General features: G+C 41.1%; 1 protein-coding gene across 1 annotated transcript in view; it reads right to left on the minus strand.

Moving 5' to 3' along the window:
* PPEF1 (protein phosphatase with EF-hand domain 1) overlaps nucleotides 1–26,224 on the minus strand; it is a 41,282-nt gene that overhangs the window by 13,781 nt on the left and 1,277 nt on the right. Inside the window, exons 2-7 of the mRNA XM_032677935.1 lie at nucleotides 15,809–15,999; nucleotides 12,635–12,762; nucleotides 11,792–11,843; nucleotides 4,559–4,731; nucleotides 3,124–3,238; nucleotides 1,270–1,316 (exon numbers count right to left, since the gene is read on the minus strand). Coding sequence (XP_032533826.1) covers nucleotides 1,270–1,316; nucleotides 3,124–3,238; nucleotides 4,559–4,731; nucleotides 11,792–11,843; nucleotides 12,635–12,762; nucleotides 15,809–15,851 — 558 coding nt within the window. The 5' untranslated portion in view covers nucleotides 15,852–15,999. The remainder of the gene's footprint in view (nucleotides 1–1,269; nucleotides 1,317–3,123; nucleotides 3,239–4,558; nucleotides 4,732–11,791; nucleotides 11,844–12,634; nucleotides 12,763–15,808; nucleotides 16,000–26,224) is intronic.

Here is a 26,224-nt window from a genome sequence, read left to right on the forward strand (position 1 = left end):
GTGTAGAGGCTTTTTTCCCTCTTTATAGCATCCATTAGAGAGGGGAAAAAGAATCGTTGTCTGTTTACTCCAAAAGAGTAAAATGCAGGCTGACTGCAGTTATAAATATAACTATTTAACTATCCAAACATTTATCTTCAAAATAGTTATTTTTCACATTCCAGGTTCTGTGTATGAAACCGATGTGCATCATACTCTTATTCCAGTTTCAAAAAGAGAGATTATCTAATTAAAAGAACAGCTAAAATACTGCAAGCGTAAGACCAGTTAAACATAGTTGATTAATGAGGAAAGCAGAACACTGTAAAAAGGTCTGATTCTACTTCAACTAAACTTCAACAGGCTTCAGGTATGCACTTGGGCAAAACAACCACATTTCCATTCAATAAGTGTCAGATAAAGTGTAACAAAGTTGGAAGCAGTAGGAGAATTACATTATTGAAACACATGGTTTAGCTCACTTCAGTCTCGATTCAGTGCAGATGAATGTATAGGGATCAGACACAAACCTTTTCCCCCGGAAAGCTCAAATCAAAGAGAGTATCTGCTAAATGAAAGGTGGTGATTCATGCTGAAGATAAATGTGAAACTAAATACACAGCATTTCCTGCATCTTCAGTTAAATATATAATTGTTGAAAAGATAGCCTGGAGCTTATTTTTTTTTCACATCAGTAAAACAGAGCTATGCTTTTTTAACATGAAAAGAAGGATATGTAAAGGGTGCCAAAAGAATTTCTATTTTGTGAAGACTATGTGATTGCTTTCAAGGTTTAAAAAGCTTTTAAACAGCACTCTTTTTTGTTTCCTGTTTAAAAAAAAAAGTAAGAAAACCCCTGCAGGTGTCAGTGGAGGGCCTAAATGAAAGCTTCTGCATTTTTTCTGGAGAGTCAAAATTATCCATGGTGTAGTGGTACATCAGGAACTAAGGTTCTATTTTAGCAGACTTTAGTCAATATGGAATTTAAAGCAGAGGCAGAACTTTAGAGACACTGCAAGGAGCAGTTTAAGTTTTGGTTCATGCTCCATCAAGCTCCATCTCAGCTTTTAGGAAAATAACTGTCTCCTAGATCTCCTCCTTCACAGTTAGCAGGAGGATACAGAGAAGGAAAAGCTACAACAAAGACAACAAATTGTTCCAGGATTTCTGTGTGTGGTATATAAACACCTCATGTACAGTTCTAACTGTGATAAATCTGTCAGACATAAATATGTTTTCTTAACATCAAGTCATAAAGTAAAAATGCTACATCTCAGAGAACCTACTTACCTTATAGAATATCAGCAAAAGATCATCCAGGTTTCCATGCAAATCTCCTACAGGAAACAAAAACATGTTGTTTTTTTTTTTTCATTTTCTCACAGAGGAGGAAGAAACTGGAATTATAAAACTGGAATTAGTTAGTACTAACAAGTTTTCCACCATGTGTTCCTTATGTATATAAAAGCAAAAAATGTCACTAAAAGACATTTTGAAGTATGATAGAACTCTACATACTAATGGATTTAAGTTTACTAAGTAGCCCTCTATGTACTGCACAACTGAACATCAGTTTTAGGGACAGATTTTGATTGCTGCCAGCAGGATTTGATGGAGAGTGTCAAGAACTGGCCATGTTATTATGCCTCAGTGCTAGGGCCACGGGAACAACAGATTTGGCCCTTTCCAAGAGGTTTGTTTGGAACAGGCAGGGGGATTTCACCCCAACACAAAGGATCAGTGCAGAACAGATCCCCTTTGCATGTAACTGAATTTCATGCTCACAGAGCCAACCTTCTCATGTGTGACTCACCACCACAAAGCAGAGAACAGTTTCAAAACCTATCTTGTGATAATATGCTTTTCTGACCAATGATTAGGAAAAGAGAAGTGACATTTTTGCCCTGTCTACATGTTGTCTTTGCAACTTTTTATTAATTGTGAGCCTGCTATGACAGATATTCATCACATTTCAGACATATATTTAATCTGCATTATTAATTTGAAATTAAAAGAAAATGGAGAGAGGGATACCTTATTTTAAGGAAATCAACATTTTGGACCAATTAGGCTTAAAAATTTGTCATTCATCTTCTACAGAAGTTCTTTCTGGTTACAAAAGCTTTCAGTTTCAATACAGGAAAAGGATCCCTTTAGATGCTGCTTACACAGTGCAAATGCAATACAAACGTGAAGAGGTACATTTTCTTAACAAGACCATATGAACAAGTATGAATCTGTGTTTCCTTGGTTTGGAGAGGGGCGTTGTTGGTTTGGTTACCAAATTATTGTTTATACAAGACCTCACTTAAACAAACCCTTTCCTGGCAATCAAAGTAGGTCTATAACCACATCTTAAATAACATTTGTTCTGCATGTGTCACAGTACCCTTCCTTATACTACTTTACTATTACACACAGCACACGCCGATAGCTGTCAGGAGTTATGTCACCATTACTGTTCTGTTTTGGAGCTACTGCCTTCTGTGGTGAGTCAGGATACTGCATCCATTATTCATAATTTACAAAAGTATAGCAAAATAGATGGGCAATGAGCTCTTAGTTCTTTACTGTGTACACATCACATCACATCTTTCTGTGAGACTAATTTGTTGGTTGTATAAAGGCTGATCTGTCCTCTTGGGTCTCCTCAGAAATCAGGGTTTATTATAATTTCAATTTATTCGAGATAGTCATGCTGTCAATTAAAGGTCTTTTTTGCCACCCATATTAAGCCCTTATTAAAATCATTACAGAGTAAATTATGATGGCAAGATCTTCTTCTGAGTGAGGGGAGAGAGAGGTGAGACTTGCAGCAATCAAAACACTTGGTGGCATTTTAGAGGTGGAAGTGCAGGAGTATTTAAGCTACACTGCAGTGTTAGCTGAATGAATCCTGACTCAGAAATGTTAAACAAGAAAAGGAAAGAGGGGGTGAGGGACTTTCTTAAAATATACTTAGTATGACTCGGGAACTTTATTTTTGTTTGTTCCAATTTATGCATTTGTGGGGAAAACAATCAAATAAATAAAAGCATCGAGAACTTTCTTGTAATGGCAAAATTTGGAAATATCTGTATCATTCTCTGACCACTTAGAATATCAACCCATAGCCCAAAGCATTTATCTTCTCTGGCACCTTACCACAGATAGTTATATCCTTGGAGTAGGAAGTTGAAAGATGGGTGATATTTGGCATCAACTTGAGAACTCTCCTGGTTTCACACAGCAGCTGCAGTACATAGTGGGGATGAAGCCGCTGGGAAAAAAAAAAAAAAAGCAGGTAGAAAAGAAAAACTTAGATTTAGCAATAGATCTCTCTGCTTTATTAATATCAGACATGTATTGCCAAGATTATTTATACTACAGACCTCCGGACACGATTACAGGCTGTATGGCTTAGTGCTGGGAATTAGGAACATTCACAGCTTTGCATTTACTTCCCCATGAGTGGATATAGGGCCCTTAACAAACTTGCTTTACGTATTTTCCCATTTTATTTATAGTGTACTGTTTCCACAGAGATGTGAGGAATTTTGGTAGAGGAGATAGATGAGTGACAGACTGACTTTTCAAGATTCATGTTTTTAAAGCAAACAGAAAAGGTCAGTCACATATAATCATTTCCCTAATAAAATGCCAACCATAGTAAAAAAAGGGAGAGCAGACAGTAAGGTGAAGTCTGGGTGAGCTCATTTATCATGTGCTTTATATTCGATACTTTTACAATCAGCCTCCACAGAAAATTACAGGAAAAAAGTAGTATTATTTAGCAAATTGAAAGGCAAGATAGACTTTTATCCCTTACATACAACATATTGTAATGCACAAATAATCATAAGTTCAAACAAAGCTGTGCCATGCATGTAATGCCTCCCTGCTCCATCCTCATGTTGGGAGTGGGCAGCAAAAGGGTTTGCTCAGGAATATAGAGAATCAGGAACAGCCTTCTCAGTGCCCTGGAAGCTGCAGACAGGAAGCTCTGGAGATTTGTGGTATCACTCTGTTCTGCTACATTAGCAATGCTTTATAGTCACTCTACTGTTACAGTGGAGTCTTGCACACTTGAGTGAGGTGATTAACCCTTACACCTCAATGCCTCTAAAAAGAATGAGGTGGGGGACAAAAGAAAGAGGACCAAAAAGGAGCACTTTTAACCCAGAAAAAGATGATAGTTTCTATGTTAGCTTAGGACTCCTTCCCCCGTCCTCCACTCTCACTGCTAACCCCTGCCTTGCAGCTGCTAAGGGTTCCCATTCCATTTCACTAGTCCCTACTTCCTCCCCAGTGCTGGACCTAGTGGTCATGCAGCAAAGCAGTGAATCAAATCTAGAAACTGGTCTGGCTGAGAACTGACTGCTTTCATTTTATTGTGTTAGCTTCCAGCCAGATCAGTTTCCCAAGACAGCTCACCATACACCTGTATGATCACATGGGCCTAGCAGGAAAGGGTAATGGGGTGTAAAGGAAGGGTGAAATATCTCTTTGGGCACCAGTTAAGCCATACATTGGATTGTGGGACTACACCTTGACAGAGATGTAAAATAAGTAAAAAGAAATCAAGCTAGTTGCAATTTACCTGTTTATTCCTGAAAGCATGAATAAGAGCATTGGCATCTCCAACAGTAAGGGGGAATGAGAGTCGTGGCCCATAATATGAGTCTGGAACATCAGTTTTCTCTTCAAATTCTGTTATACGTAAGCATTCACCCACCACCTGAGGATCACTAGGGCTGGTGGAAATGGGAGAAACTGGAACAAGAGGGAAAAAACCCAAAAATGTAGAAACTGTACCAGCATGACCAGAAGTGACTGAATGTAACTGCTTTAATTGGTGCAGTATTACAGTGCCTAATTCCTGCCTTGTGTAGCGGAAGAGCTCCAGGTCTCCCCAGATTGTTTTGCAATACTAAAACCAACCAACCAAACACCCCAAAAACAAGACAAAAAACCCCAAACCCAACCAAATGAAAAAACAGGAAAAAAACTCTGTTCCAACAGCCAGTAGCTGTGATCAGGGTGCAAAACATTCTGCACTGAAGTTCTGGAGCAGTCTGCTCCCATAGGTAGTGAGAACCATCAGCTGGTTACAGACTTCCTTCTCCCCCAAAGCAAGGAGATACAAAAGTCATGGTTGATCATTCCATGACCATCATCTGTTTAAAGTTCAATATTACACTTTTAATATAGGTTGTGAAGATTTATTTCTATTGTTTTATTTTCTAAGTAAAATTTTTAGGCTAAATAGCAGCATGTCAGGGATTATTTTAAAAGTCACCAACAAAGTCCTATTTATTCACACTGGATTGCAAAGCACTCCTTGGTGATACAACTAGGAAACAATTCCAGCTTTTGGTTGGCTGCCATGAAACCATTGGATGAAATAAAGTAAACAAAAGTTGAGTGGTGAAAGTAGACCATAGCTTTTAATTTTCGTGGAACATGGAGAAATCAGGAACATTGCTAAGTGCTTCAATCCAGTATTTTCTTGACATACCCTTGAAATGTATCTGAGTGAACAGCAGATTTCAGTGTTTTCTTCTTGCAGAATGTCTTTATCATATATTATTCTAAAAGAGAAAACCAGACCCTAGAGGAAAGTGTTCTAACAGCTACTGTTGCAGAGCTGCTCTTCTGAGATGACTGTTGTAAACACCTTTTGCTGGGTTACAGGTGAGTTTTCTGCAACCTTGATTTCAACTGGAAATAAATACGTATTATTTATTGCTAGAGGAATACCTGTAGCTATGACTCAAAACTCACAGCAGCCAAAACCAGCATGTGGCCTCCTAAATTATGAGATTCATAAAGGCCAACTTTGTTGCAACTGGATAAAATCCATATTAAATAAATAAATTAATTCATAAAAATACACCCTGGATTAAAAAGACCCACCTTTTTATCAGCACTTCTGCTGTGAGCTGATTAGCCCATTTAGTGCTAATGTAATGTTACACTCATCCATGTAAATGGATTAAGGCATCAGGTGACAGCAGGGTGCTCAGGGCTCACCGTTTCCACCAAGTACAGTTTGATTTGCAGTTTTCCACCACAGTTACAGCTTTGTCTGGCCAGACAACTGAACATCCCCTATGGATTGAAATTGTTGGTTCACACCCAGTGATCAGCCAGGCACACCTGCAGCAGTTGTTGTTCTCGCTCTGGCAGCAGTCTCTGGATGGCATCTCCCTCTGCACCCAATCTCTCAGGAAGTGTGTGGCTGTAGACCACGAAGCCAGCTCCTCAGACCACCCAAATTCCTCATTTCTTGCCTGTTTTAGCCAGAGGCTCTCCTCATCTGACATGACTACTTCAGATTCAGTGGTCTTCTCAGTATTTCAAGCCTGGCAGATACCTGCCCATGCCTGATTCTACTCCTGCCTTCCCTTCTTGCATCACTTCCCCTCTGAACATGAACTTGTCTTCCCTGAAGTCTCTCTTCCATTTTGGCAAATGCCTAGGCTGGGAAACCCAGTCTCCTTCCCTGTAGAGCATATCTCTGCAAAGTACACCCCATTTTCCACTTTTGGATGAGTTGTCAAAAGCCAGTCATGGTCATTACCCTTAGAGTGCACTTACATCTCCTCAGGCAGTCTTTCACCTATTTTAAGGCTTCTTCCTGCACAGGATGACTGTCTCATCTCAGAGTGGTAATGGATGACCTAATGCAGCCTGGGGATTTGTACACTGGCCAATGAGTACCCCAGCTCATCACATGCTCTGTGCAGGACTCAATCTGAAGGATTCACAGAATCACAGAATACGCTGAGTTGGAAGGGACCCACGAGGATCATCGAGTCCAACCCTTAGCCCTGCACTGGACCATCCCCAAGAGTGAGGGATGACAGCATTGCCTGAATGCTTCTTGAACTCTGTCAGGCTTGGTGCTGTGACCACTTCCCCGGGGAGCCTGTTCCATTGCCCAGCCACCCTCTGGGGGAAGAACCTTTTTCTAATATCCAACCTAAAGCTCCCTTACACAAATTCAGGCAGCACCCATATCATTTTAGTATTGTAGTCAAAGCTCTTTCAGTTTGTACTGAAACACAAGGATGAAAAGTCTTGGCATGTCTAGTTCAGGTACATGCGTCAAGACAGAAGGAAACACCCTCTGCCAGCATCTTCATCTCTCCACTGGCTACCGGGAGCACAGGCAATGACCTGCTTTGTACTCTGACATCAGAGGTCTAGCCCCAAGCTCAGTGAGTTGAGCCTTCACTATTAAGAGACCCTTTACAACTACCCTACAGCCATATTCCATGTTAAACATGAAAGCCCAGAGCTAAGTGGAGTCAGTTTGGCCACAGAAAGCCCAAGGACCTGGTTCTCCTGACAAGACACCTCACCAGGGAAGTTGTCTGAGGCAAGTCAGAGCCACCACTGCCAAGGGTAACACTATTACCCTCACTAGACACTCACTATTGGGGTAACAGGGAATTGGCTACTTCTGCAGCTCTGAAATCAGTTCTCTGTTCTGCCACCATCTGTGTGCCTTCAGATTAACCATCGGGGTACTGAGAGCACCTCTGACTCCTGAGAAGTGCTCTTACCTATGACAGACACTGATCCACAGCCATCAAGTCAAAGCCAAATGGTCCTTGAGACTACAAAGATGAAGATTTCTATAACACTTTAAACATTTATTCCTTCACTCCATTATCACTATAAGCTGCAAGCAGCTGTAACTTATTCCCTACTGCAAGAATCACTCTATGCAAAAAATCTTGGCAGGGTGTTAAAGCTGTAAGGAAGGCATCATGGGGAGTGAAACTGCAGAAAACAACACCGTTTTTTTTGTTTCCCTTTGAAGAAGGGCTCCAGGAAGTGTGGTTCTTGTCCTGATGACCTTGAGAGGTACAGCCAGTACCTCTTAGATTCCCAGTCCTACCATTTTTTCCAGGATATGTTTGCAGCCTTCTCACCCTCAATGTGCCCACAAAACAGTGAGTAAATGGGTCACCTTTTGCTGTTAAGACAGTTTCCAGCTTTCTCTGACCAGAGAACTTTCCATTGAAAGTCTGAGTAGGTATGAACATTTTTTTGGGGAAAGGAGGGAGAAAAGCATAAGTAGAAAAGATTTTTATTCTTACTTCCCACAAATCCTTGCAAAATAGCCTTTAATAAGAAACAGAACAAGACACTCAGCTATATAATATCCCAATCACAAACTGTACTGACATCTTAAGGAGAATGAGAGGATGAAAAAAGCTGTAGGGTATAACAGATAAACAATCACAACAAAAGCACTTCTGTGTTAATGAGACAGTGGCTGCTTTCTCTCTTTGAAAAACATAATCTGAAAAAAGATTAAAAAGAGGAAAGTGACAAGATGAATACTGGAGATTGAGTGGTTTATATTGTAAGGAAAACCACAGATCACAAAATTTTCAGGTAGCTTTCTCATCACATACTGGGAAGAACAGGCAACCTATTCCCTGGTAAAAAGATTATATACTATCTTCTTGGAGACGGTTTTTGAACCACATGCTATCACTCTAATTTAAATGAGCACACACTGATTAAAAAAAAAAAAAAGCCAGAGAATTGTGGTGTTTAGAAAATGCTAGGGAATAACAAAGTCAATGTGAAGCCTCTCTGCTTGTTATGTTTACGTTCACAGTGGTTCACATCTTAAGACGGTGATTCAGCAGAAGTGGAAGCAGTTCCTTAAGAACACTCTATTCAGCACTGGTTTTGCTTATATCAGTGGGGCTAGCTTGGGTGCTTCAAAGGTCACTTCCAGAGGCAAGCAATCAAGAGCTTAAAGTAAAGCATGCACACAGCCAGTAGTTGGACAACATAACCACAACCCACACAAAACACATTTGATATGCAATTTCTCGAAAAAAATCTAAGTCAGCTCCCTTGCACAGGCAGCCTTGGCCATCTCTCTATTAAATATGCACCTTACAGAATTTTTCTGTTTCATTTTAGGATCTATAACACGGAGTGTTGGAAAGGGGAAATAACAAACCAAGACAAAAATAAAGTCTTTGGAGCAGTTATCAAGTCTTAACTATGTCAGTCCTAACAGATGAAAGTTTTAAGCAAGTAAGACAAAGGGACGCTTTACCATAAACCCCTAACCACATCCACAGTTCCCAATATTTACATGACCAGTTCACCAGTGCAGTGGTGACAAGGGGCAGCCCACAGTACCCTCCACCTCCGCCCCTGTGAAGGTGAGGCTTGGATATCCACCTGCCCAGAAACAGCCTGTGCATGTAGCAGTGTGCCCTGCACCAGCCATGTCCTGAGCCCTAGCAAGTCACCTGGAACCTCACCTTTGTTCCTTCTGTCGGTAGACAGAGTTAATAAAGATGGATAAATCATATCTACAACAAGCAGCTGTAAAATTTTATTTGAATATTATAATGAAAATAGAGATTAACACTATTTTTCCAAATCTCAGACCTAGCACTACTATTTTCTTTCCCACTCAGGTGGGAAAGCTGAACAGAGGTGCACTATCAGCACAAATAAATAGATAAAGTGAGCAGTGCCTGATTTTCTTTAAGTTTCCTGACTCTTTCCCAGGAAGCTAAATTACTGTAGTGGTTTGAATCAGGTTTTTCCCCTGCAGTTGAAAATGGTAAAACCCCAGGGGGTGGTAGCCCTGGAAGTTTTGAAGTTTTGTCCAATGAGTGCTTCTGCAAAATATAAACATATCACAACCAAACGGAAGAGAAGAGTTGTAGTTTTGGTGGTAGAAGAAGCAGCCATGTTGTGAAAGCCACAAGCAGAAAAGGGCAAGAGCCCCTGGGGAGGGGGGGGGCTCTGGGGGGCTCTGGCCCCCCAGCCCCTGGCTGGGGGGAGCTGCAGGGACTTGGAACAGCGTAACGCTGGGCTAAGTGCCTGTAGTTGAAAAGCTGAAGGAGATGTTTCTCCACCGTGGGCAGCGGCAGGAGTAGCGGCAGCCAGGACTGACCAGAGAAAAAGCGGTGGCACAGAGCCAGAAGAGATAAGACAGAGCAGCAAATAAACATGCAGCAAAGCAGACAGAACTCCTGCAAGCCTGAGAGAGAAAGAACAGCAGCAGAGAACAGAACTAAGTTTCTACAGAGAGAAAGCTTGGGGGTAAGAACTGCAAAACTCTCCTAAACTTTCTTTGAGATCCCTCAAAAATGGAGGGAGTGGACTCTTACTGATTAGAAGTCCTAAATGGAGTAAAGGAGCTAAGAAGCTCGGCTGTCCTGAGAGCTCAGCTAGGATGGTGTGTAGGAGGTAGACCTTGGGGCCCTCCCTTGCTGCAAGCTGCAAAGAAGCTCGCAGCCATCTTGAAGCAGGGCACAGAAGCTCTGCAAGGTGCTGGAGTCTCCTGAAGATACCAGACCATCACAAAGACCCCCTGTGCTTCGTGATATGACCGTGGTGGAATGACCTTTGTCTGGGGTGAACGCAGCCCACGGAAGACCCCTTTGCCTGCATCAAGGGACCAAGAGGGGCTTGGATTTTCCCCCTCATGAGTGCTGGCAGAAGTCCAGCTATCAGCTGCTGCATGTGAAGGAGACATTGCTGCTGTAGAAGATCCTGCTGCTCAGAGACTAGAAGGGATCTGTCCTTCTTCCCTCCTGGACTTTTATTAGGAGAGGAGAAGAGATCTGATCCATTGTAAATACTTAAGTCATGGTAGAGATAACTAAGATTGTATATAATGTATTGTAGTATGTATTTGTACAGTCATTGTAATATATTCCCTTTCCCCCATTTTGAGTCTCGTGTTTTGTCTGGAAAAAATCATCCCACATTAGGTTGAGATGTGGGAGGGGGAATGGAGCTAGGGAATTAGATTTTTGGGGATCTCAAACCATGACAATGACTAAAGCAGATTTTTTTTTTAAAGAATACAGCAGTAATGGGAAAAAAAAATCAAAGAAAGGACTATTGTGCCACCTGCTTTGACTTTGGAGCAAGGCTCAAAGTAATTTATTTTTCTGCAGAGCACAGAGAGCATTAGGGACTCTAAAGTATTTAAGAAAGAAGAATTGCCATTTCTACTGGTTATCATTAGAACACTGAACCACTTATGGTTTTGATGGTGGTTTTATCCTGCTATCAAAGTATCTTGTGCAAATTTTAATTGGAATAACCCATGGCTGGACCAGATGAAAGAGAAAGGGCATTCTCTTGTAATGCAATAAGAAGGAGACATCCTCATTTTTAACTCCTCTGGGATTAGATCTATTCTGAATTTATCCAGGGAAGTCATGTTTGTTTTCTGGACTTATGAATCACTTTCAGTCTGCAGTTTAAATTTATTTCATTTTTAATAATTCACATACTGATACATGTTTTGCAGTGATATCTAGAACAAATTACATTAAAAAGTGGTCCAGAACTGTTGAAACAATAACAAAAAACAAAACAAACAAAAAAGATGAAAAAGGAGAAGAACAGCCTCTTTGAAGGCAACCTCTTTGATTACATCTGCCCTCAACCAACTGAAGACAGCCTTTCTGAATAATCACGTCTCATAGTTTAAGAAAACATGAATAGAAAGCTGTGAAAATTTGAGTCCATAGGACTAGCATGAGAAAAGCTGAAGGGCAGTAACATATAAGAAAGCACTCTGAGCATCTCTGACTATTCTCATAAGGACAACAGGTACCTGTTCTGACTTACATCTTGACTCACTGAGTAGATATTGAGCAGTGTCAACACTTACACAATCAAAATCATATTACAGTATTTGGCAAGTCAAACCTCAATCCCAGCACGTGCCATAGGCTGTAAACATCACATTCAAAATTAATTTTCCTCACATCAGGTTTTTCAAACAGAATCTCCATATTACTTTTATGTTTATCCTTACCTGAATCAAGATTAGTATAGTGATCCAGCATGAATGAAAAAAACTTGGATAGCTGAGTAAGAAAAAGAACAAACACTGATCAGTTTAGGGGATCCAACAAGCATTAACATTCTCTTTCCTTACTCAATTACTAGCAATTTCCTATTTTGGGGGATCTAAGACACTACTGTATGTTTCTATAGCATCAGCCTACAATAATGACACAATTGGTGTCCTACTACAGAAATAGCTGTCTCTCTTTCCTTCTTTGCTACGGATTCACAGATTGACCCTATACAAATACATAAAATGTTCCAGGGCTGTATTGGTGCTGCTGACACTTTTGGGTGTAATTCAACTTGCCCATCACCAAGACTATTTGCTTAGACTTGCTCTGTAGTCAGTAGAAAGCAACTGCTACAGAGCAGTGAACTGACATTAGACACAGATGCTATGATGAACACAAAGGCCTAGAAGTTCCTGATTTCCTGTACTGACCCTAAAGGAAGCCTGGACTCACATGCTGAGACACTGTTGCACATATATTGCCTCACGGACACGGTTAAGATCACTCACAGTGTGGTGACCTGCTATCCCTGGCTACCAGAGCTGCTCTGCAGGAACCTCCAACCTATGGTTGTATGGGCAGAATGGTGTCCTGATGCCTATGTAGTTATACACATATACATGTATGTATGTATGTGTACACACAACTTAATTCACATGTGAGGAGGGGAAGTGGTTTTATTAATCAGGATCCAGCTTTGTAGGAAAAAAATAACCACACCCCCATTTTATTTGTGCAACCTCAGTGCTTTGGGGATAACATAACTGCTTGTACAGGAAGAATGGAAGATTACAAACCTGTAGTTGATCTTGTTCATCAGCATATTCGATTGAGCGGAAGATACTCAGAGAATAGCGGCGCCTCATCTCTATCCGGGCCATTGTTGCGCGGTACCACTTCTGGATGAGGATGGCGGCTTTAATGACTGTCAAAACAGAGGGCAATGCACTATACAGGGATGCAGTGTCATCTACCATGGAAATACACATGCTGCCTTGGCAGAATTTTGCAGACAGATGACAAATTCAGTCTGTTGTGCACAGTCAACAAACAGTAAGATGAAACCCCATAAAAGTTAAGACTGAAAAGCTGTTTCCTGGTAATACATGATACCTTTACTGTTTCTGTCTTCAGACACAGATCCCAAACTAGCTGACTTGCTCAGGCCTAAAATGTCACTAAGCTTCCCCATTTTATTGTCCTGAAGACAGTACCCATGAAAGAAGTCAGTCGTCCATGACAGCAGATGGGCAGCACGTGTGTTATGGGAAGGTGAGGAAGGGAAGAAGAGCAGTTTGACCTACCAACAGAATGGATTTCTCTATCAAAGATGCAGTAAAAAACTTCAGATTTTGCAAGCTGTAACATGAACCATGCAATGACAGCATTTGCAACACCCTCTTCTACCAGGAAGTGTTTTCCTGCACAAGCCATCAAAATTCAAACACTAGGATAAAATGTTAACAAATTATATTGAAGGACAGAATATGCTGCTTAAACAGACAAGACAAAAGGCATGCAGGTGTATCTTTGGCTAGCTTGGTGAACAAAGGAACACTTCCCAAGAATTCAGTGGAACATGTCAGAAGAGCATTTTTGACTCAGCACTTTAAGAAGTCATGTCTACTGTTGTCTCAGTCTAGAAAACTTCTGTAAACTTCACTGAAGAACAATCACCAGGACTGCAGCATGGAGGAAAGAGCCTGCTGCCTACAGGCCCCATTCATGCCACAGAGAGATCACATTCCTTTAGCTGCTCAGATAAAACTTTATTAACAAATAACAATTCATGCTAATACTTTTTCCTCTGCAAAACACTAAAGAAAAGCTCTGTACTAGAGGCACAACAGTTTACACTAATCAATTATTTTAACTGATCATCAGGAATTTTGAGACTAGGATGAATGGAACCCCTGAGTGAGAATGATTTTTTTTCTTAAGCTGATAGTTATGCAGGTAAAGAAAAACCTCAGTGGAAAAGTGATTCTATTAATAAATGTATAACATTAAGGAAGCCTTTTTATAAAAATGCTTACATATGCTATAACAACACATCGTTTGTGTATTTTAACATTAATGAGTATACAGTATAGTTAAAGTGGTAAAGTTTTCTAGTCCAGACAAGACCAAAATCAGTAAAGACTCCCATCCTGTAGATACCACACTCATCCTAGAAAAATCCTCCTGCCCGAAGGAAATGTGATCCTTATATGGCTAAGAACATCCTTCATACCCTACATAAACTCTAAGATTTCTTTTATTTTCTGTTCTTTCTGGAATCCCCCACCACTACAGACCTGAAAGCTTGACACATCACAGCAAGGCTGTCACCAAGGTTTCTGTTTAGAAGAAAAAGGGGCAAAGCACAGTCACCAGTATAGAAACTGATTTCCAGCATCAGAGCCATTAAACTTCCCATTAAACCCCTCTGTGTTGCTTAATGGTCCTGAGCACTTATGGCACAGTTCCACTGGTATCACATAAGAAAGAGACATATCAGTCACTGTGGTTAATGTTGCAAATCTAACAGAATATTTCCTGTCTTTTTTTTTTAACTGTACTTATTACAGTGCTGTTATTCTCAGGACTGAATCAGAACATGATTTTCACACGTGGCTAAACTGCATCTGTAAAAAAAATTGTTGTCAGTTGCAGAAGGTCTCTACACCAGCAAGTACCTGGTAAATTCATGTTATTAATGCATTAGAGGGTTGTACAGCCTCAGGCTGAAGATAGAATGATGGTTCAGCATCACTTGACTAATGCTGAAGTATAGAAGGAAAACCACCCAGCGAGAAGACAAAACACTGCCCAACAAGCACACAAAATCATAAGCCAGCATTGGGCTAATCAAGTCTGCCCCATGTCCATGTGTGTTGATGGTTGTAGACTGAGAAAGAGTACAGCTTCTCATGCCCACTCCAAGCTTATACGCTCTCAGAAATATTCCCACGTAGCTCATCCCCAAGGCCTTGCAAGGCACATATATGCACAGCATGCAAACCGAAAGAGGAAGGGCTGCCTCCCAGTTACAGGTAGGTCTGTGACTCCAGATGTTTCCATTCTACTTTCACATAGCATCAAAGCTGCTATAAACACCAAGTAGCATCCACAAAGCTGAGTGCTACTCTTAAACCAGTCAGCTTGGATCCCTGCAGCCATGACTGAGAGCTCCCTACTTTGTAGACACCAGTTTACTGGGACTTGTGTCCTGGTTTGGTAGCCAAAAAGAGCCTTCCTTTGGAACCATGGCTGCTCAGCATAATAATGTCCTAAGACACTACACAGTGCCATGTAACATGGCTCTCTGCAGAGCTGTAAATTATGCTTTAATGACAAATTTTGAAAGAGAACACGAATGGTCTGAAAAAAGGTTTGAGTCAATCCTGCCTGTGCAGAGCCTTGTGTGTTCATTCCCGAGTGGGGTATTATTAAAAGCAGGGGGAGGATGCATAGTTTAATTAAACATTTAACCAGGTACTGTGGAGACTTTCAACTGACAGCCTCAGTAATTGTCAGGGAGAATGACAGGCCAGGCACTTGGTAGGCCAGAAAACTGATTCTGATAGTCATTGCAATAGCTCTGTTTCATCACATTTCTTTCATAATCAGAGTCACCCACCAGCAGAGAAATTGGGGCAGTTTGCCCAGGAATCCTGTGGTGTCAAAGGCCATAACAGGTCCCCCTCTTACCTTATCCTCTAAGCTTTGCCAGTGACACAGTGAGCACAGACACATCTGAAATTTAGCTTCTGTCCCAGATCAACCCAATCTGTTGATGTTAGAGGTGGTCTGAAGTTGTCTTCCAACCTCAGCCAGCATCTAAAATCTGTGCACTCTTTTAAAAAGAAAATAATTTTCTCTGAATGAGTATTTTGACAACACAATTGTGGGGAAATGTTACCTTGCAATCCTCTTCTAGTGTTACAGAGAGAACAACCACTTGCCCTGAAGACAAAGGCAACACTCACCTCTCTCTGACCTTCTGTCAGGTACAGATCTGTTGCACCCCATGGTTCCAATGCTGCTGCCTATCCGTTTTAATTGCTGCTGATATGGAGCGTGTTCCTCTCAGCTGTTAGCATTACATACATTTTCTGTGCTCTTCCTTCAGTGATGAGGACTATACCCCTCTGGGCTCCTCGGCTCTTCCCTAGCACTCCTGCCAGGGAGGAGATTGGGAGGGAGGGAGAAGGAGAAAAAAAAAAGTGTTTGACAACACAGAATCTGAAATACCTACAGCACAATTGTACAGCACATCCTACACAAACTGGACCTGATGAACCATATTAGGTTTTGTTTTCACATCTGATTACTATCAGCTTCCATTGAAAAGAATTTGACTCAGTAATTAATACAGTTTACTTCTTACATGTTAGCTTAAGGTTAACAGGTTAGCTAAAAGTGCACCAGTCATTTCTTAATCAGAAGAACAGCTATTTAAAGCCTTACTACTAGGGACAAGGGACTACAGTCATGTTACAATTCATTATTGTGATTTGAAAATTGGAACTGCAGAATTTTAAAGACTTTAAATTACATCTGATACTACTGCTAAAAAAACCCCAACCCTCATCCCTCCTAACACTCTGTGGATTTTAAAGGTGCCCTACCACCCCATTTATCACTTTATCCCTCAGTGTCACCACCACCAAATTTACCAGGAGAAACAGTGCCATAGCAAATCACCTCATTATCAGATTTCATTTAAATAAAACATTCAATTTTCTGTTGCTTTTCCGCTGAAACAATTAAAAGAAAAGATTCTGTTTCATTAAATAAATGAACAAAGTCCATTTTGAAGTGAAGTCTTTTGGGTTTTCGTCCTGGCACTTGCTCAGCTCTTCACTAAGTTATTTCATTCACTAATGCAATACATTCCCTAATCAACAAGTTCAAAGGAATACAATTCCCCTGAGATACAAAATGGATCAATTTCTAAGTAACAAGAAAGTCACTAATGCTCTGAGATACTGAACTTTGTTTTAGTTAATTATTCCATTTGTTGTTTTGTTTCATTGATATTCCTTTTAACTTGGGGTTTAAAACAAAGAAGAAATTCACCAGCATAAAATGAATGTTTAACTACTATTTGCCTTTGGCTTTACTAGCAGAAGTAAAATGAACAGGAGGATACAAGACAAAAAAACCCACAAATGCATAACTAGCTGATCTTCAATTTCAATAATTAGAAAACATTTATAGTTGCAGGACTGTATGTGTAGTTTTCTACATTCATTGTTATGTACAATATCCTGTGATGTCATGTCATTTCACGTTAATATCACACAAGTCTTTACAGGTCTGGGGCTATTTTTCAGGGTCCCACAACACAAGGGTATCCTACACTTGAGCTGGGTCTCACATCTTATGAGTCAGTAATTATTTAAAAAAAGAAGGATTTTAATTTTTTTCTCTACAATGAACTGCTTTACTTCCCTCTGAAGGAGCTGTCATGAAATACAAAGAAGTGCTGTTATATTAATTTTGAGCCAAAGTCTTTGAGAGCATCAAATACGGCACTTTGCTAAAAGCTCAAATTTGTTTTCTCTCCAAACAATTATTGCTCTCCTGTACACCTTGTCCTCTTAGGAGAATCTCGTCTTCATTAGTCCATCAAACAAGCCAGTCATGACTTGAATTGTGATCGGAAGAACAGAACTTACAGTCTAAGTCCTACTGCAGCGAGACTGTCTTGATTAAAGGGCAGTGCAACTGGGCAATGGGAGCCCCAAACAGAACCATCATTCCTCTCAGGGCTCCATCCAAACCACAGCAAACAGTGGGCTGACCCAAGGAATGGGGATCTGAATTACCTTCATACCCTGCTTTCAATACTTAAGCTTTTCTCCCAGTCATCCCCACTCTTTCCTTCACATACCTCTAAACTCATGGACTTCTAGCACCTCCTTGAGCAAAGAAATAAAAAGATAAATCTGGAAGCCCAGGAGAGGTTTGACTACGAGCAGTGGAAAAAAGACATTGAAATATGCAAAGAGATCTGCAGAACCTCGGATGAAAACACCCTCTCCACATTCATATAAAGAAACGAGACTGTTGATACACCCTGCGTTCATGTTCGAGTTTAATCTTCCTTGTACTTCTACCCTTTATTGTACCCAAAGTCCCCAGTTGTAAGAAAAATCCCTCAGCATTCTGTACCCCAGTTCATGTCCTTCTCCCTGATTGGGCTAGAAGTGTCGCATTGCAGTCACTAATTAATTAGTAATCCCTTGTTTGAATATTTCCTCCCCTTTTTCCTTCTTATTGGCCTGTATTAGCATGGTCCTCCCCAGTTCCTCCCCTCCTTCCAGCACTTTCAGTCCTTACCCTATATAAGCCAAGTTACCCCCTCAATAAAGGACCGTTTTATCGTCCATCTCCAAAGTGGTCGAACCCCTCTTCCTCTGGGCTGCGTCAGATAGAGGCACAGAGACAGAATTTTATTGTGATAGCAGAAAATGAAGACTGAAACATACTCCTCAGAGCTTGGAGGAAAACTTGCACAAACATATCCTATCATCAAACCTCTTAAAAAGGCCAAATCTGACCATCAGTGAGCTCGTCCGGGGGAGTAATCATCACCTTCAGTCTCAAATATCTGCATTCTAAAATGGGCATAGCAAACATTCAACTACCTTTTCCTGATGGCTTTTCAGATGGCTACAGGACATCTTGGCTGTCAACCCACATGCCCAGACTCCAGACCATGAGAGTAAGTTCTGTGAGCTACTTACTGTGCAGTGTAACTGTCTGGCAAAGAATCATTTGCCATCACAAAATTCCCCCCAAATGTTGGCTGATGAAACAAAAAACTGGGATTTTACCGAGATATTGAAAGAGATACAAGGTAGCTGGATGAGAATTTGGGACACAGCGCTGTGTTAACATTCTGGATACTATACCACTGATTACGTTAAGAAAGAATCTGGCATGTTGACTAAAAAGCAGGCAGTAATTCAATTTCTACAAGCCAGTGATCTCTCCCAGTTTTAGACATAAGTTCAAGAAATTGCTACACTTCTCTCAGTTCAGCAAAAAGGCAATTTTGTCATGGACAGGCTCTGAAGACACAGCCCATCCACTGAAGCAAAATAAAGTGTCTTTGCAATCATGCCAATAGACATGCACAAGCTAAGCCAGCGGCACATGCTGCTCTTTTCTGGATAGGAGTTGCTGAAGGTATACTCTGAAATTTGGGGTTCAGAACCCAAGCTGTCAAGAGCCTGATTTACAGAGATAATGAACCAGCATAATTTGATCTAGATGTAACAGGTGCAGCCCAAAATCAATCATGCCTCCAGTTTGTCAGTTACGTAAAGACCAGGCTGCCTCAAGAATAATAGGAATCTTGTAAAGATTTATAGCTGACTTTTAATGAAATCAGACAGCAGGTCCTTTGGGCAGAGAGCCATCCTTTCAAGCACACTTTATCTTTTAAATTAGATGAGCTGTGCTACGGGCAGACAAGTATAAGCTAGGTCAAGCCTAAGGATATGGGGAGACATATGAGTAAGAGCCACTAGGTTTTAAGTTCTTATTCCTGCATATTTCCATTTGTTTCTTACCTTTGATAAATAAAAATGAAAGACTTCTCCTTTTATTTTGGTTGGGATGGAGTTTCTGTAAGTATGCTACTTCCCCTACAGGTTGTTTCAATGGCTATCTCCAGCAATGTGCCTCCTTGCACTACTCACCCCTTTCTCAACCATATTTGTGAACAGGTAGCTGTGATCTCCTCCCATAACATGTCTTAGAAGGTACACGGAGTTGTAGAGGTGCTGAGACAGGAACAGTTTCCTGCATAAAGATCAGATGGATGGATGGGTGGATGCTTCCAATGACAGAGGCTTTCCTTTGATGCCATCTTATCCATTTTTTAGTTTACTGTGACTCACAGATTTCCTTTAGAATTGTTTTCTTTTGGAAATGAGGACTGCAGAGAACTGAGAGATGCTATAATATGGTTTTGTGATGGATTTGCTTCTGTGTATTGCTGAGGGAATGAAGCTGGAAAGAGCAAAATACCCTAGAGAGAAGAACGTAGACATTAAATGACAACGCCCAGGTCAGGACCTGCACAAGGACAACTCTTCCAAACTGTCTTGTTACGATTGTCAAGGATGGGAATCTAGAGATGAGTTAAAGATTTCGTTAGCTAAAAGACCCATCCTGTGGAAAGTGGGATGAAGCTGCCACTGTAAACTAGCAGAATGAAATGGAATCTGGCTATGGCACAAGAGCTGTAATTTTGACACCAACACTGAATTTGGTCTGCCAAAGGGCTGATATGAGAACATCAAACACAGGCAAATCAATATGTGTTTAGGTTTGCATTATTTTACATCCATGGGACGAACTAAGAGGGACTTCCAGTGATTATATATATCTGAAAAAAAGAAGCAAGAAAGCCTTTTTGTTGACAGTTAATTTCTTCAGCCTGCTCAGAGAAGCAAGGCCAATCTCAATATAGAACTGGTGGAATAATTTCTATCAAGTGGTCATGTTGATAGACCTCAGTGTTGGGGCCAGGAATCAATAGGGAATGGATGTAGTAACCTACAGGAGAGCCAGCAAAGCTTGGAAGTGAATAGGATGGAGACAGACCAGTTTTTTAAGGTGGACTTATATTCCTGAGCCAAAAAAATGCACTGCAAAAAGAAATAAAAGCAAGAGCAGCAAAGGTGTGAACATGCAGAGATTGTTCAAGCAATTGTTGAGTTCAGGAACTGCATGCAAATCCAAAGAGAATCTAGAAAAATGATGGAAGAATGCCAGTTCATGTTATTTATAATCAAAAAAGGATACATTTACACAAAACATTTTACTTTTTTGTGCAGAAAATAACCAAACAAAGCAAGCAGCCTCATTTTTTTTTTTTTGTGCAAGACTTTGATCAGAATATTTTTTAAAAAGAGGCAGAGTATCAAATACAAGTGTACAAATGGGGTGCAGATCACCTTGAAGAATAAGCAAAGCCATCATATCACTTTCCAGAATTTTAAATGCCTCTAGGGGAGATACCTCTAGGACACAAGGAGAAACTGAAAATCCTGAAGCAAAGTTGGTTCTAGTAAACTGGATCCAACTGGAGCATGAAAGTTAACACATTTTAAGCAAAAAAGCTGGATCACACACTGTCCTGCAGTTAATGAGCAGGCTCTTATGACATGCTGAAAAAGCAAAGCTTCAGAATAAATATGTGTTGAAATATGAGCCACTTTAAAAATTAAATTTATGCTTTAGCATGGTTTTAATAAAATTAAGTTAAGCATCAGAACAAGGTTAAAAAATATCATTATAAAAATTATTTTCCTAAACAGAATACATGTAATACAGTAGTCTCAAAACTATTTGATCTCACCTCTCCTTAGAAGTTCTGGATAACTGATTAAGTCCAGGTCAGACTTAGTGTTTGAAGCACACTGATTTTTCTCAGGGTAAAATCATAAAAAGTGCCACATTCAACTGTCATTTTGTAAATATACTATTTAAAGTGAGTTAAAAAATATATATACCCCACCCAAACATATTACCTTTATTCTTTCTGCATCAGCAATACTGAGATTTTTTCTACAAGAGTACCTTTAGAAGATTGGTTTTTTAAGAGAAAGCAACTCCTGGGGGGTGCAGCTCTGCAGAACAGGTGCTCCAATTCTCTCTGGGGCTCTGGAGCTGCAATGCACTTGCTCTTCACCTACTTATACAGCTTCCCGAGAGGAAATTTCTTGAACGCTGCTCTTCAGAAACAGCCAGGGGAAAAGGCTGTTTTCATCGTCCAAACTGGTGTGAAAGCTCATGGCTGCAGCCCTCCAGCTGTGCTGTATGTGTGCTGTAGCAGAGCTGTTTTGTCACCATGCATCCTGAATCTCAGGCAGAGAAAGGGATGGGCTGAAGTTGCCTGCTTCACATCTGAAGTCACATGATCTCTTTCGGCCTTTCTGCTGTGTGGAGGCAATGATTTGCATTTTAGCAGATCCAGCACACCAGAAAAAACATAAGGCTGTCCAGGTATTTGGTCATCTGATGTGACTGGCATGCTTATGAAAGCCCTAAGGAAAGAAATACTGCATTTACCACAAGGCATTGTATCTGCATGCTAGTGATATAGGTGTTCTCCAGAACAGTCATACAGAATCACAGAATATACTGAGTTGGAAGAGACCACAAGGGTCATCAAGTCCAGATCCTGGCCCTGGCCAGGACCATCCCCAAGGGTCTCACCATGTGCCTGAGAGTGTTGTCCAAATGCTTCTTGAACTCTGTCAGGCTTGGTGCTGTGAACACTTCCCTGGGGAGCCTGTTGCAGTGCTCAATTACCCTCTGGGTGAAGAACCTTTCTCTAATATCCAACCTAAACCCTCCCCTGACACAACCTCAGGCCATTCCCTCGAGTCCTGTCACTGGTCACCAGAGAAGAGATCAGTGTCTGCCCTTCTCTTCCCCTCACAAGGAAGTTGTAACTGCAATGAGGTCTCCCCTCGGTCTCCTCCAGGCAGAACAGACCAAGTGCCCTCATCTGCTCCTTATACGGCTTCCCCTCAAGGCCCTTCACCATCTCATTGCCCTCCTTTGGACACCCTCTAATTGGCTTCATATCTTTCTTATATTGTGGTGCCTAAAACTGCACACATATTCAGGTGAGGCCTCACCAGTGCAGAGCAGAGTGGGACCATCCCCTCCCTCAACCAGCTGGCGATGCTCTGCGATGTCCCCCTGGACACGGTTGGCCCTCCTGGCTGCCAGGGGCACTGCTGACTCATATCAACGTGCCATCGACCAGAACCCCCAGTTTCCTTTCCACAGCACTGCTTTCCGCATCTCGTTCCTCAGTCTGTACATATATCCAGAGCTGTCCCCAACCCAGTGCAGAATCCAGATAACGGGACAGTATGAAGCACTCAAGTCTTATGTTCAGAAGCACTGCACTAATGCTTGTACACTTCATTTCTTCATGTGCATGCACATGTTCTCACCATAAACGCATTACTGGAACTCTGTGGACTCAGTTCATGTTTTGGCTCGTCTGCTCCTTGGGTGATTACTAGGAAGGGATCGGGCAAGCCAAGAAACGCTGCAGCCTTGCTTCTCTGTGCGGTCAGGAAGACGTGGTTTTGCGTGCTCTGACATCAAACCCTCACCCCTGGCAGCCGGGCCCAAATCTCTGACCCAGCTCATCTCCATGCTGACCCCCTGACCTCTGTCACTACACAGGTGCCCGGGGGGGCAGAGCCATCACGTCCAGGCGACTTGTTACTGCCCACTGCTAACACAACAGCCCCTGAGCAGTCTGCTCCACCTGGCAGTGTATCCATAGCATGGGGACACTGCGATTTTGGACACATGGCCCAAGAAACCACTCAAACTAGGAGGTGCCAGTAGAATTATGATATTGTAATATCACTGGCCCAGTCTTGGGCCCAGTCCTCAGCATCACTCACCCTCATCAGGCCACCTTTCCCCCAGGCTTTCCTGCCACCGCACTCCAAAAGCCAGGGAGGGGCTGCCTTTCTGCAGCACAGTGATGGAACAGAGCACAGCAGCCACTCCTGTGGGGCCAGGGAGGGGGCCTGCAGATTCAAAGAGGACCAAAAATTAAAGCATGCTGTGGTGGGAGAAAGCTCCATGTGAATGGTGCACAAGATGGAAATCACCGTGCCTCTGCTCTGAAACCTCTCCAGGTGATGGAGTCCCATCAGGACTGGATAGGGAGCAAAAGACTTATGAGAACAGAGGCAAACAAAGAAAGCTCTTCACACTCCTGCCCCTGCCCCAAAGGTCTAATAATACCAATAATATGGTATTTTCAGGAAACTTTTACCATCAGTCCTGGTGACAGTTCTGTTTTGGCATCAACAACCACTGTAAAGGACAGAATGATCATTTTTTTTGAGACGGACCTTTATTAAGATGCAAAAGATATCTAAAATGCCAAACCAGCAAAGCAGAAGGCATATGATTGACTGAGTTAGTCCCTTTAAGGTTCTGGACTCCCAGACACAACCTTCCACTGTTCAAAGCTGTTTCTTCTCCTTTGAGACGAGACAGTAAATGGAAAGCACACCAAGCGCAATAATTCTGCATGGCCCAGAAGAGTTTTGATATTTGTTTTTCTGGCAGGATGCATTTTCCCGGATCAGAGTTACAGTAGCTAATCATTTATGTATGATCAGGTTGTTCTGCCAAAATGCATGCAAGCAAAAATACATCACAACCTCTTTCCACTGCACTCTTGGGATACACATTATTTATAAGCATTTACTGTACCTGATAAATTCATCTATATTGCCATTTACCAAGATCTCTGCATAAGGAGAGGCTACAACGTTTGCTCCAATGGCCAAAAAATCCATCAGAAACATTTTCATCCAATATCAGTGGGAGAGAGATCAAAACCCTTAGCAGTTAGGTTCTTCAGGACATAAAATTCCACTGCATATTTTCTTTTGTTACTCATGGAAGTCCTCCATCCTCTTTCTCAATGATCTGATGTGACCAAGCAACCCGATAAAGAGTCAGTCTTGCTGGACTGAGCCACCTCTCTAGTTACCTATGGGGATCACAATAACATGCAATTGAGGAAACAGAAATATGCTTTCCAATTAACCTTTCCTGTTCAAGTCCAAGGAGATAGGCTGTACCAAACAACGCCATTTTCCTTTCTACAAAGGCAAAGAGAACATACCATTCCAACCAACAAGGGTCACACATACTGCTGCTTTTTTGCTCAGCAGTCATGTATCACATGCACATTTAATATGCTGAAAAGAGTTTTAGCATCAACAGCTGTAACAGAGAGTAGGCCAACAATTCTGACCATATGTGGTTAATCAGTCTAGCATGACAAGGAAAAACCCGTGATGTTGCTAGTGTAGAAACTGGGACATTCCTTTTACAGGCAGCCCTGTGATGTAATGGCATACATTCTGTTTCCAAATACTTCAGAAATGTTAACCATCCTGAGCAAGCCTTCATGCAGGCATTCCACATACATAATTCAAATTCTGCTTTAGGCTTATTCCTCAGAAGCACCCACTGCAAAGTGATGTAACTGATATTTTTCAAAAGACTGAAGATAATCATAGTTGAAGTGAAGTGCTCCTTCTAAGCTCTAACCGTGATTTCTTCTCCTCCTCTTGCTCTGCCAAGGTCAAAGAAGTATTTTTATGTGATTCAACAAAGTGTTTTAAAAGTACTAGCCAGGGGACAAGTTCCTGACTAAGAGACTTTGATGTCCAGTCCCAACAAAAAGCAAAAAAAAAAAAAAGAATAGAGAAAATGAAGAAAGAAATAAATATCCAGAAACAATTTTAAACTCAGTCAGTAAGATGACAGAAATCCTGTGCTCACACATTAGAAGGAGTAGGTTAATTTGTGTGAACAGAAAAAGAAATGTCCCCCCACTGACAATTCTGGGTGAGAAGGTGAAAAAAAGACATCAAAATTAGCATCCTTGGCAAAAAGCACACAAAATCAGAATGTGAAAGAAAGGAAGTGGTAGGGCCTCAAAGCTCCTGAAGGCCAAGAAACCAGACCTGAACACTATGAAAGCATCAGGATACCTGCTGTAAAAAATTAAAAAAATTTTTTCAAAAAAGGAAATTTTCCCAAATTATCAGATGAATGCTGATTATTTTGGGAAGCAGTGACTAATGATCTAATTTGTACAAGTCTACCTCCGTCACGTTAGCTTCAACCTTCACTTGGAGCTTATAGAAATGATAGCTATCTACAGCACTGAGGTTTGACAGATATTAGTAACAGAAACATAAGGGAAAAAGAAATGGGCATAAGAATTGCCTAACAACAGCTTGATCTGCATTTTGTTGGTGTGGTGAACCATAAGCTGCACAGACAATGCATTCCTGATGCCTCAAGCCAAACCAGATTGTCTCTTCCCAAAAGGCACCTTCTGGGTTAAATCGGGCTCTCCAGGCCGGAGGGTACACAGATTTGATGCACATACTAATGATCAGTATGTAAAAGGATTAAAAAAAAAAAATTGTTTTTTGAAAGACTGGATGCTACCAACTACTATGTGAAACCATCATATACTTGGTAAGGCATCAGCAAGACTGTGGAAATAATTTTCTTCACCTCTATTTTCATCTTATCCTTATTAAACTGCTTCTAATGACAAAAGGACAATATTTTCTATTTTGTTACAGTAATGAAATCTGCTGTTTCAGCAAAATGGTATTAATTTTTGTAGTCGAGCCAACCATGATATTTAGCCACAAACACCATACTCTTTTGCTTACAGGCCCCACATTTCTGAAATTCACAAACTATCTTTATATTCCAAATTCTGTTGTAACTTTAAACCACAGTCCTGTAAACGTTGTGCAGGTAACTTAATTTGTGCTCCTACAAGGCACTCACTCCCT

The sequence above is a fragment of the Chiroxiphia lanceolata genome, chromosome 2 (genome assembly GCF_009829145.1).
Source record: "Chiroxiphia lanceolata isolate bChiLan1 chromosome 2, bChiLan1.pri, whole genome shotgun sequence".
NCBI lineage: Eukaryota > Metazoa > Chordata > Aves > Passeriformes > Pipridae > Chiroxiphia > Chiroxiphia lanceolata.